Source organism: Crotalus tigris, unplaced genomic scaffold (assembly GCF_016545835.1).
Source record: "Crotalus tigris isolate CLP2741 ecotype Arizona unplaced genomic scaffold, ASM1654583v1 scf7180000023589.2044511, whole genome shotgun sequence".
In the NCBI taxonomy this organism is placed as follows: Eukaryota; Metazoa; Chordata; class Lepidosauria; order Squamata; family Viperidae; genus Crotalus; species Crotalus tigris.
In genome coordinates this window covers 1,236,763-1,250,055 of record NW_024100062.1, presented here as the reverse complement: position 1 = coordinate 1,250,055, position 13,293 = coordinate 1,236,763, and the positions used below count along the sequence as shown (strand labels likewise).

Sequence of the window (13,293 nt, the reverse complement as noted above, 5' to 3'; positions counted from 1 at the left end):
ATTCCAGTAGTGTATTGTATCACAACTATGCTGTAGGTATTTATCTCTTTGATGGTATTTCCACAGTTCAATTTGTCTTAATATCATTTATTATGGTTGGTCGCACAATCATACGTTTAGGTCAGGGGTCCCCAACCTCCGGTTCATGGACCAATAGCGGGCCATGGCATGCCAGCAACCGGGCCGCACAAACAAGCAAAATCCCATCCACGAGATGCAGGCAGCACACAAAACTACGCAACCTCCAGTCCGTGGAAAAACCTCTCTCCACGGAACCAGTCCCTGGTGCCCAAAAGGTTGGGGACCTCTGGTTTAGATGTTTAGACTTAATTTGGTATTTTTTCTCCACCTATCTTTTTATCCACCGGTGATGATGATGATGATGAGTTTTTCTATCTGTCTCTCCCTCCCCCTTTCTCAGTTTAACTGAAATCAGTGCATATACCTAATAATCCTGCCTCCTACTTTCCCATATCAACAACTCTGTGAGGTGAGAGACAGAAATTGGCCCAAAGTTACCTATCTTGCTTTCATTCGTAAGATAGGCCTTAAGTTCAGTTTCCTACTTTCTAGATCAGTACTTTAACAACTAGCTTCAGTAATTCTAGCAGAAATTAAACTTTAGTCATTTATTCAGAGACTTTTTTAAATTGTACTATGATTAATCTGAAATAAATTTCTAATCTCTAAAATGGACACTGCTCAGTCTTCAAATTTATTTCAGTTTAAAACAATTATCAACTATTACAAGTTTGATTTTAAATTTGGGTTGCAAAAATTCAGATGATAGCATTTGGATAATAGTAAACACTAAGAGTTACTGGGTCTTTGTGAGCCACAGTATTTGCTGCCTGACCTTTTGCAGGCCAGATTTGGTAACATTACTAGAAAGATTATATTTTCCCTGAAGATTTTGAACTATTAGTGGCCACTGCTGAAAAACATAGTGAGTATATTTTTTTTGATAATGCTTTGGAGATTTCAATAGCACCTGTTAATGCGTTATCTCAGACATATTTTATCCAACTTGAATTTTGATCACTATTTTGAATAGAAAAGCTGCATGATGCTAATATCTAATAAGTTTTTCAAAGATTTTTACCATCAGACATGGGTAAAAAAATTAAATGTACTGAACCTAAATTTAGGATTTCTTCCAAATGGCTTTTTGGCTGTGGAATAAAATATTTTAAAACTTTGAATAACAGATCAATGTGTACATTGAAAGTCAGTTATATCTAAATGGGATTTTATTCATGCTTTCTTTAGGCACTCAAAGTCTGGTAAATAAAGTCCATTAAATCAGGGATATATTGTATTCTTACTGTACTAATTAACAGTTCCTTCGATGCCATCTTTGCCTTCTTTTTAACATCATTTTTGCCTTTTTTGTTATATATCTATAACAAATTTTAGACTCTAAAGCAGCAATTTAGATTTGTACTTCTAAGAACAGTATCTTAGATGCTTATTTAGGGGTGTCTCGGAACTACTATCTTCAGTACTACAGCAATTATAAATACGTTTTGCAGTGTACAGAATCCCTTCAAAACTGAAATGGCCATATTTCTGGCATATATATTCTGAAATAAGTATTAGTCTGTACTGTATTGGGCCTATTTTGAGAAGCGCTAAGGTCAGGGAGCATTCTTAATAAAACCGCTGTGTACTTATATCCTTTTTGTAGCTACTGAGCTCCTTAAAAAGGTATGTGGTTCTAATTCCCATTCCGGGGAAAATTTGCTATAAAACAAATGCCTTTTATGGTCGCTCAATATCATATCTCAAGATGCCATGTCCCAACACGGAGGAAGAGGAATCCCATTTTCTTTCAATAAACACACTGAAAAGTTCACATTCATAGTTCTGATCCTGAATAAATTTTTCTGTGAAATTTAAATTTTCCTCTCTTTCCCATGCTCTGTTCCTATTTGCTTGTCTGACTTGGCTCAATAATTCTTATGTAATTTATATAATAATTTCTATAGTTAATTAAAAATATTGGAAATATGCATGTAAAAAGAGAAAGAGAGCATCTTCTTAGTAGATTGTTATTTGAGATGATAAATGCAAATAATATGACCATTATAATGTTTTTATTTGATGAATCATGCTTATATGCCCAGTTATTCTCTCTCTTAAGGCCATTTTCATACTTTGTACCTGCCTTAAAGCAGTCCTCCCTATCATAGAGCAAGGAGAAAACCAATTAATATGTCATGTAATGAATAGGATGTTAAGTAACAAGATAAAAGAAATGTAGACAGTAAAAAAGTGATTGGTTTCGTTTATGAGGCCTCTTTCTTTGCCTGCGAAGGACAGGGAAGATCAGCTTACTAAATGAGAAGAGACAAAGCATTCCTTAATTATTTCTCTTCAACCATATCATGTTTCCCCCAATCACAATTCCAAGAATACCGAGCAAAAAAATGTAACCATTGTTATTAAATAAGTATGTCAATTCTACTGTCAAAATTAAAATTCTGCCAAAATCCTTTCTGTTGTTAACTATTGCTTTCATTTATCTCAAAGCATACATACGCCCATTTATTTAAGCATGATTTTGAAGGAAAGCTGCTATGATGAGCCTGGAATTTTAATTTGGAGGCAAATGCAATATGGAAAGGGATCTTCTGTTATTGGATCTTCTACCTAATACTCAATATGAGAAATGTTTGGGGCTGAAAAACTGCTGTTGCTTTGATTGTTTTTGTAATTTTGTTATGCTTTTCATTCTTGTGGGTATGAGTTTCCTATGAAAGAATTTATATACAAACTTATATAAATGCAAAATAGTTCATAGAGATTACAAGAGATAGGTATGAAATTCATTTTTAAATACAGTAATTTTTAAATAATAATTCTAATACCATTAAACAGTAAGAGATTTTGAGTTGTACTTCTACTTCTTGGTCTTAAGTGGATTAAGGCATAATGCAAGTAACCCTTTTGATAAAAGGTTGAGTAATATTTTTCAAATAGAATTTGTGATTTTCAGAAGTAACTAATATATTTTATAAATAATTCACTCAAAAAGAACTTAGTTTGAATGTTAAAGTAACAATAAAATGTAAACTTTCCTTTTGTGTTTTAGTTTTGATTAGTGCCCAATGAGGCTTGATTCAGACATTATCTTTACAATATTGGAGAGGTTTCAATGTAGTTTGGAGCTACATTGTTCTGATGTCTGTGAGATGTTTGTCTTTGACATCAAGTGAGCCGCTTGATTCAACAATGACTGCTTTCCATGCTGCCATCATCATATACCAGTGATGGCGAACGTTTTAGAGACCGAGTGCCCAAAAACTGGCCTTGCCCCCACTCCACCCCCTGCCCCACTCCCACTCTGCCCCCCACCCCGCCTGCCCACAGGACCACTCACCACCACCAGGGCCCACCATAGATCACCCAGGCAGCCCAGCAGCGCTATGGCGGCCACACCCTCTGCCCGCGCCCTGCAGCATCAACTGCATGATAGGGTGTGAGGGCAGAGTCTTGTCTACACTACCTGGCTGCCATGTCCTTGGCTGCGCTGCTCCATGTGGGCCACGCTCATGGGAGACTCTCCTCCAGGGGGGCTGCTGGTGAGGAGGGGGTCACGGGAGGAGGCAAGGCTGGGGCAACGGCACGTGTGCCCACAGAGAGGGCGCCGAGTGCCACTTCTGCAACTCGTGCCATAGGTTCGCCACCACTGTCATATACTATGCAGAGAATAGTGTATTTCAATAGCCTTTAAAGAGCTAATAGAGTCAATGTTTTGTGCAGATTTCAGTTTGATTCTTTTGTTATTCTACGCCATAGTCATACTCTGAACCATGAAAAATCATGTCCCTTTTGGATTTCTCATTCATTAATTTACTTTGAAAAAAATCTTGTTTATAACCTGCTGCAGTGTTTGTTCTTCCCATTCCTAAATTTTCATTCATTGACCAACAGACACAGGGCAGGAGGAGAAAATGGCCATAAAACTATCAAACAAACCAAAATGCTGTTCTGCAACAATTACTAATTACAGTACAATATTAAAGCACTGGAGAGAAATAAGTATGCATCTTGAGTCATTTTATTTGATTCCAAATACTAAATTCAAACCAATTGTTTAAAACAATCTCTAAGAGTATAGACCCTGAAACTCAGAACTATTGCTCATATCTCATTTAAAAATGAAAGAAACAAAGAATTAAATGTATGTAGAAAATCTCAAGTATATAATCTTAAAATACAGTATGGGGTAGGTCTTTTTTTCTTGATAACATACTCACATCTGTCTGCTGAAACATAAGAAAAAGTCCTTATTTAATGACTCCCTCATTTAATAACTGTTCTCGGTAATGAAAGAGTAATTTTGCAACAAGTCCTCAAATTTACAACCTGCGCAGGTCTGTGAAGCAAAAGAAAGTTGAAATAAGATTATAACCACAGTCACAGTTAATAGCAACTTCACTTAATGACCAATTTATCTGTCCCAACTGTGATCACTAAATGAAGAGTACTTGAAATTTATGACATTTGTAGGGACTCTGACTATTAATTGCTATCTTTATAGAATAAAAGGGCAAAAAAATTCAATAATATTATGAAAATTCATTGAAGAAACATGGTTTTGTTTTTAGCTAGCTTGGAAAGGCGTTTTCTATTAATACTTCTAAATTGTGTAACTTTTACTGATATCAGTATATGAGAAGAGCAATTATTGATTTGAATTAGAAACTGCTAGAACACAATACTTTTATGGAGCTAAGCATTTATTATTATTATTTTTGTCCATTTGTATGCAATTATATTTTTTAAGATTCATGGTGGTCTACAATATATTAAAACTCAATAAAAATTTCCAGTATAACAAAATATTAAAGAAAAAATATTTACTACTACTAATTATTATATATATAATTTTTATATATAAAGCTTTATATTTCAAAGCTTTCAAAAGGCCCCTAGCAAAGAGACCAGCCTGACCTCTAAAGGAGACTGCAAAGCAAAAGAGCATATTTCGGCCACAGCACTCCACATCGTGAAATTTGAGTATCAAACTTGGGTATCAAACTTGGGTATCAAAAAGGGTGCAACAGCCCCTCCTCATCTAGAGCCCAACAGAGATCTCAGCCAGCACCATTAATGTAATTTTCATATGAAGTCCAAGTGACAGCCTGATTTAAAAGAATCCAAATAGTCTGTTTCCTTTGGGTTGGTCTGAAATTAATTCTCAACCATGGCTTCAATAGTCTTCCCTAAAAAGGAAATATTGGAGACAGAGTGATAGTTATGTAAATGCCAGATCAAAGGAAGGCGTTGTAATAAGAAAGTGCATCAAAGGTTCCTTCAAGAAGATCTCTACTCAAAGTGAGACATGGGATCCACAACATGCCTCTCCTGATGGGACAGGTAGATGTAATCAGGGAGAGGCTGTCCTTCAGATAACCAGACCCCATGCCACTGATATAGTCCCGTGCATATTTATGTTCCTATTTTATTATTATCAGATCTTTTTTTATTCTACTGGGATGTGCAGTGAAATTATGTCCTCTAAGCATTGATGGATAATAACCTCCTTCACTCCTTCAGGGATATATCTCAGAATGATAAGAATTATCCAAGAACCTCTGAATTACTACAGATTCTTTTCCATTCTCCCCAATAAAAACATTGACTCTTCTGTATCACTAAGTTGGGATACTATATATCTTTCTTTTCTTTATCTATTTTCCATATTAAGTCTGATTATATAAATCTATTGCATTGATCAAACTTAGTGCCACAGTTTTGATTCTGCTTCGATTTTTGTAGCATGTGTCTTATTTGACCTTTTGGGGGGGCATTCTTTTTATGAATTCTTTATGTGTATTTCTAGACTGAATTTGGAGGAGGAATTGGATCAGATGAAAGTACATGCCTCTAGAGATAAAACTACAATACAAGAGTTGAATGTATGTCTACAGGAAGAAAGAGAAGGTAAGTTTGATTTAGACAATCTACAAGTAATCCTCATTTAATGTACTCAATGTACAGTTCAGCAAGTGTTTGAAATTACAACAGGACCAAATCAGGGGTACTTAAAACAGGTCCTTGTAATTGATCATTGCAGCATCCCTGTGGTCAAGTAATCACTATTCAAGCAACCAATTCATAATTACCATAGTTGCAACATCCTCAACCATGTGATTGTCATTAGTGATCTTCACTGCAGTTTCCAATAAGCAAAGTCAATGGAGAAGCCAGCAGGAAGTCACCAGTGGTGACCGTTGGGTGCTACGAATATGCAATTTTTGCCTAATGATGGCAACTGGGACTGCTGGAACTGTTGTCGTAAATTGGTGCAGTCACATGACTTCACATCTCATGACCACCTTGCTCAGTGACAGAGTTCCTGGTCCCAGTTATTGTTGGTGAATAGTACTTGTACACTTTGAACTAGGTCTGTAGGTGCTATTCATAATTATATAATTATTATAAAGTCTATAATCCAAATTATGAACACAACAGTTATTTTATAGTTCACATTATGGTTTCTTTACTTTTTGTAATGATAACACATTTTGATTCCTTCAGACTCACAAAGAAACAATATTCTTCAGAACCTCTTTCACTTTCATAAGTGATTCATTATTCTGGTTATTATATAGCACTTAGCATTTAGACTTATATACTGCTTTATAGTGCTTTACAGCACTCTCTGAGCGGTTTACAGTGTCAGCATATTGCCCCCAACAACCTGGGTCCTCATTTTACCAGCCTCGGAAGGATGGAAGGCTGAGTCAACCTTGAGCTGGTCAGGATCGAACTCCTGGCAGTGGGCAGAATTAGCCTGCGATACTACATTTTAACCATAGTACCACCATGACTGACATTATTTAATTTTATTAAACTAAATCGCACTGGTCCTATAAAGGTGACTATTCATATTTTTCCTTAGTAACTGTAATTGAGGTTATGAAACCAGACTTTCATTTGAATCTAATTAGTACTTGCTGTCACAGGCAAGAGTCAGTATTAATACAAAACTATGTGATTTTTTTTTAAAAAAAGTGAAATAATACCATGTAATCACAAATTCAAGTGGTCTGATATGTATTTGGGTAGATAGCATAACATAACATAAAGACCATGTCTTTTTTTTTAAGTGATGCTCTTTACTTTAAATAAGAATGTATTGTTACATAGCTCAGAGGAAAGACCGCTAAGAACTGGATAGATAGGGAACAAGCGTTGTCTTGAACAGAATTACATGGCTAGGTAGAGTTTTTCTTCACAGCAGCATTCCTCCAAAAAATTAGGGATGATGTCGATGATGATGTTACCATATGTGGTGTGCATTCTGACAGATAAATTTCAATTATTTGCTTGACTGAAATGAACATTTTAATGAGTCTCACTGTCATCTTTCACATTTATGAATATCATAAAAAATATAAAGATTCCTTTTCAGGTTTTTAGCCTACCTAAAAGATAAGAATATTTGTTAAGATATGGTAGCTGTATATATAATTCATATATCTAATTCTGTCATATGATCAACATTGACTGCTTTGATCAGTTTATTATTAAAAACTAAAAAAATCTTTGAAAAGTAAATGTAGATGTAAAAGCTACAATTGATATTCAAATGAGTGAATATTTTGAAAAAGATTAAAAGTAGAAAATGTATGTAGTACCACTGTGCTAAGGGACTGTGCTTGGAACTAACATGGGTGAAAATAGATTTATATCAAGGTAAAGGTACATAATCCCCAGCTGCACATTTTTCCCCTCTTCTGTTATCTTTAGAGTATTGCTCCATTTATTTCACGAACACAGAAGTTTTAATTGGGCATGACAAGTTCCAAAGACAAAAGAAAGGGCTAATTCAGTCTAACAAACTTGTTAGTCACTGTTTATGCCAAGATGATTGCTAACCTACAGAGAGTAGCATGTTTTTCTTCCATTTCTGCTTTGTTTGTAAATTGAAGATCATACCTGACCTACTCTGTCTACTTATAGTGCTGAATGGGATGGTTAAAGGAAGCGTTTCCCGTATATTCATAGGTATATTTTATAAGGAATGTTATTTCCTAATATTTACAACTTCTAAGCAATTTTGATGTAATTATTTTCCTTTAAATAACCTACTTACCATTTCGCCATTCTTAGCTGTTGAGCGTTTTATGAAAGTCAGCGGAATATGTGGACTGACTTCATTGAAAACATTGGGGCAAGTTTTTGGCAGACTGCAGATTTAAGGGGGGCAGTAATTAAGAAATGAAACACAGGGCAAGGTATTTGTGGGTGAATGACTTTTCATGGGCAAATGAAACACAGGGCAAGGTATTTGTGGGTGAATGACAATTTCCAGGAGATAGGTAATTGGAATGATTTATGAAAAGCGTTAGAACGTATATCAGAAATAATTTTCCTACAGCAGCTAAGTGTTTGAGCAATTATCATTTGGTAGAATTTATATTTCAGATTATATCCTTTTTGTACATAATGGCTAATCCATTATAAAAGTCAATTTTGAGATGCCATTTTTGGAGCTAGTCTGGGGAGAAATAGGATGTGATATTGCTAAATGCTCAAAGCAATGTATAAATTATTGGTCACCACTTGATTTTTTTTTTTAGGTTTTAATTCTTTTAAATCTCTAACATTTCTGTGGAATGTCATATGTGATTTATTTTGTACAGTGTACATTTCATCGTAACAAAAACAAGAAGTTAAAGTTTTGTCCACTATAAGTCCATAAAGTTTTCATTGCTCTGTTTACCAGGCACTCTGTTCCTCCTAAAAGGGATAAAAATCAGAGAACAAAACTGACAATGTAGATATAAATCTAGTAAGTTTGCTTTCTGTAGCACAGAGGCATAATCTAAAACAGTGTGAAGATGCAAACAGAACTATAGCATCCTCAACCTATAGATCTAATGTGCCTTTGAAAAGCTGGAGAAAAATCATGATGATGCTACCAGAATTACATAGCATAAGATTTTTTTTTAAAAAAAGTCGCTGATTTGAAACTGACAAAATGGCTTGACAAGAAAATAGACCACAATATTCTTAGTCAATGAACTCATTTCTTTAAAATGCTTTAGTATTGCTTTACTGGAATATTTACTGGAATCACAATGTATTATTTATTCTTCCTTCAAGAACTGCTCTATAAACTTGGTGAAGAAGACGAGGTCAACCACAGTACTCCAAAGAAGAATGTGAAAGAAATATCAGCACTGACATTACAGAAGGTATCCTAATCTGTAAGATATTGAACTCCACATGTTAAATCTCACTTTCAGTGTAAGGGATCATATATTAAAAGACAACATTGATAAATATGAGCCATGTGTTATTTTTTTTAATTACCACTCATAACTCAAAATAACTCTGTCAAAATTTTGTCAGAAATCAATGCTCTATAGTTGGCTCCATTCAAGCTATTGGTTTGTGCAGAAAAACAAATGTGCACTTTCTCAGAATCGGATTATTCTTACTCTTATTCTAAATATACGGTTTTATGAATATAAAGTGTGTCTTACTTTAAAGATGGAAATCATTGCATAGGTCTGTATTTATTTTGCACTGTATTAACAAATAATTAGGATCAGGTCTTGAAAATCTGAGTGTCCAGGAAAAAAGGAGGAAAGAAAAAGACATGTCATTCCTTTCCCTTTTATTAGATTTTCACATCACTATAAGAGGTACAGTGCGTTTTAACCTATATTTTATTTCCTACACAAATAATCCTGAAAAAAAAACTTTCTGCATATCATCCCTACTTCTTGAATGATTTAATGTAGGTTTTTTAAAAATATGCCAGAATAGAATAGAGAAGATCTTACGTGGTAAAATAATAAGAACAACAACATCCCAGATTCAATGAGAAAGACAAAAAAGTCCTGAGAGTGAACACTATCAGCATGGACAAAATCACTGTCATTCAATTGGTAGCTTTCCTCAGAACAACTTACATCCTGTGATGAAACCTCTAACACTATCAAACGACAACATCTGCCTTTCCTAGGTCCTTGGGAGATCTCGATAGGTGGATAAAAAATGCCAAATCCAGTTTTAAATATCTGGCTGACTATGCAACCAACTACAATAACACACATACATACACATACACACATACACACTTTTATGCACATACACAGATATATACACACACTCACAAACATACACACATACACACACAGATACATAGATCAAGTCAAGGCTGTAAACCTAGTATTCTTGCCTCCTATTTGTTCTGTCACTTAGGAAGTGACTGGCTTAAAGTCACTCATCCAGCTAATGAGTTTAGCTGTGTCCATTTATTTTTATATTTATAAAATAGCTTGTAAGTAAAGCAGTTTTCAGCAGATCAGGGGATTGTATATATTGCCATATTTCTAGGTAATGAAGGTTCTCATCTCATTATTACTAAATGACAAACATATTAAACTAATAACTGAGAACAAGAAATGCTCACATTCATTTATCTTAAGATAGAGTGAGTAATGGAAAACAAATTAAATGATAGAGGATGTCGTATCTATCACCCATGGGATAGAAGGAGTTTATGATATATAATTTTAATGACATAACTATCAAGAATGGTTTGGCCTAATACAGGAACCTCTGATGATGTCTTTCCCAAACTACTGGATTATAGTAGGAAGTAATAGCTCTAATAATTCCTTCTAGAGCAATTTCTAATTGAAATTCTGGAGTGAAGAACTTTTAGTTATGGTATCTTCTACCTAAGGTAAAAAATTTCTTTTCTTACACAGCAATCAATCTCAATGCTGGAGTTACTTAAGCCCAAATTCAAAAATGTGCTTACAATAGAGCAGTGATGGCGAACCTTTTAGAGACCGAGTGCCCAAACTGCAACCCAAAACCCACTTATGTATCATCGGGTACCAAGTGGGCATGGCCCATTGGGTGGGTGTGGCCCATTGGGTAGGTGTGGCCCATTGGGTAGGCATGGCTGCGGTGGTAATGGCAGACTGGGTGGGACTAAAAAGTTCAATCAATCAATGACAACTTTGCGAGATCTTTTTTTTTCCCGCGAGAAGTTGAAATTGATTGATTGATTGAACCCCCCCCCCTTTTTTTGCACACAGCGGTGGAGGCCTAAAGCAAAAAGGTTTTATAAAACCCAGCTGAAGGCCTAGGACTGGGTCAAAGGCGCGTGTGCCCACAGAGAGGGCTCTGCATGCCACCTGTGGCACACGTGCCATACATTCGCCACCACAGAAATAGAGGCTCAAAGATACATTGATATAACACTTATTAGTTGTTTTAGTGCAAACAGGAAGGAATACTTCTTCTTTAGATATTGTTCCTGTGAGCCTAACAGTTTTACCTGGTATGGTAACTTCTGCATCACTAGTTTTAGTACTGTATTCATTATTTAAGTTTTGGTATAATATTTCTTTTTTCAACCACCCAAAAATGGTAAAGATGGTCGTCTTCATACAGCTATTGAATCCAAAATTTATATTGCTAAATGAGACCATTGTTAAGTGAGTTTTGCTCCACTTTATGAGCTTACTTGCCACAGTTGTTAAGTGAATCACTGCAGTTGTTAAGTTAGCAATATGGCTGTTAAGTGAATCTGGCTTCCCCATTGACTTTGCCTGTCAGAAGGTCGCAAAAGGTGATCGCATGACCCCAGGACACTGCAACCGTCATAAATATGAGTCAGTTGCCAAATGTCTGGATTTTGATCATGTGACCATGAGGTTGCTGTAACAGTTATAAGTGTGAATAACAGTCATAAGTCACTTTTTTCAGTGCTGTTGTAACTTTGAACAGTCACTAAATGAACTGTTGTAATGGAGGATTACCAGAATTTCATTGTAAAAAACTGAAATACAGAATGTCAACAGCAAACTTGTTTTAAATCATGATACAAAATCAAAGCCAAAATTGTAGTCTGGACTACTATATAATTATTTTTTTTAAAAAAGTTGATTAATTACTGAGAAATCACTGAAGTTATAAATATGCATTGTTTTGTTTCATATCACTTTTGTGTCACTGTGTAAGGAATTTTAATTTATTTTATTACATATCCTTTTTTAACAGATGTATTACTGCAATACAAATGCCTTCCTTCTCATTACTGTGAAGTTATTTTTCCATTTGTTATTTGAAATAGTTGTGCTGGATAGAATTTTATTTCCAGAGATTATATAGGATATTAAGTCATAATGAAAAAACCAGCCTCTACGTAAAACATTAAAAGTGATTTTTTTAATTGTATTCAGATTTCACAATTGGAAAGAAGAATAATGGACTTTGAAAAAGATTCCAAGAAGCTGAAGGAAATTAATAAAGGGTTAGTTAAGGATAAAAGCGACCTGAAACTATTGCTTAAAAAGCATACAGACAATGCAGAAGACAGAGAAAAAGAGCTGAAGATACTTGTGGAAAAGATCACAGAAGCAAAGAAGGACAAAGCTAAGCTACAGTTAATAATAGATGGATTGGAAAAAGAGATTACGTCTCTGAAGAGGCAAGTGGCAGAAGGAAATTTATTGAAAAATGAAAATGTGGATTTGCTGATTCAAGTGAAACAACTGCAAAGCTTACTGAGCAAAACAAAAATGGTTGCCTCCAAAACCACAGTGGAAGTGGCTTGTGGACAGTGTAGGTGTAAGAATACAGGTGCCAGTGTTAAACTGAAAACAGGAAAGAAAAAGAGCTTAGTGGAACATCAATCTCTTTGCAATCAGTCCATCAAGGATATGAGTGGTGCACTTGAGAACTTCAGTAAGGACGGCTGGGAAGATATGAGTGAAAGCAGGTACAGCTCTCATTAACTTAGCTCTGTAGAAGGGACACTGTGCATATGTAAAACACTAGCAAATAGAAACTGAATTTCAACTACTGTCGATTTGATATGCAGAAAAAATACTGTCAGAGTCTTTGAAATATCTTGGGAGGTCTTGTTCTGAGTTTATTGACTGAAATTTGCATGCAAAATTAGCCACAACTGCACGAGTATTTGAATAGGTGCCAGGAAACCCAAAAGAAGGCAATGCTTGATTTCTTCTAGTGATGCTATTTTCATGTAGTCATGAGGCTTGAAATTGACAGTTTGGCAGGTTGATTTAATTTGCTGGCCCTTTGCATATTCACTTCTGACAGCTAAGGATTCCCAAGCAAACCCATGAAGTCAGTTTAGTTATCTTGTGACATGCCGACCCAGGAGGAGAAACACTTTTCCCCTTAATTTGGTTAGATAAATTTTGAATGACCCATTTCAACTTGCTACCAGATGTCTACAAGCTGTTTTGTGTCCTTTAAATTAAGGACCTTCCACACTAATTA

General features: G+C 35.2%; 1 protein-coding gene across 6 annotated transcripts in view; it reads left to right on the top strand.

Annotated features, from left to right (window-relative positions):
• Nucleotides 1-13,293, top strand: part of CNTLN (centlein) — a 189,423-nt gene that overhangs the window by 104,864 nt on the left and 71,266 nt on the right. For 5 of the 6 annotated variants that reach the window (XR_005553700.1, XR_005553699.1, XM_039319412.1 and 2 more), the window contains 3 exons: nucleotides 5,852-5,952; nucleotides 9,124-9,215; nucleotides 12,228-12,766. Coding sequence is in view for 4 of the 6 variants with exons in the window: in XM_039319412.1 (XP_039175346.1) it covers nucleotides 5,852-5,952; nucleotides 9,124-9,215; nucleotides 12,228-12,766 (732 nt within the window). In the remaining 2 variants the exon portion in view is untranslated. The remainder of the gene's footprint in view (nucleotides 1-5,851; nucleotides 5,953-9,123; nucleotides 9,216-12,227; nucleotides 12,767-13,293) is intronic. The other variant, XM_039319413.1, reaches the window with a different exon arrangement.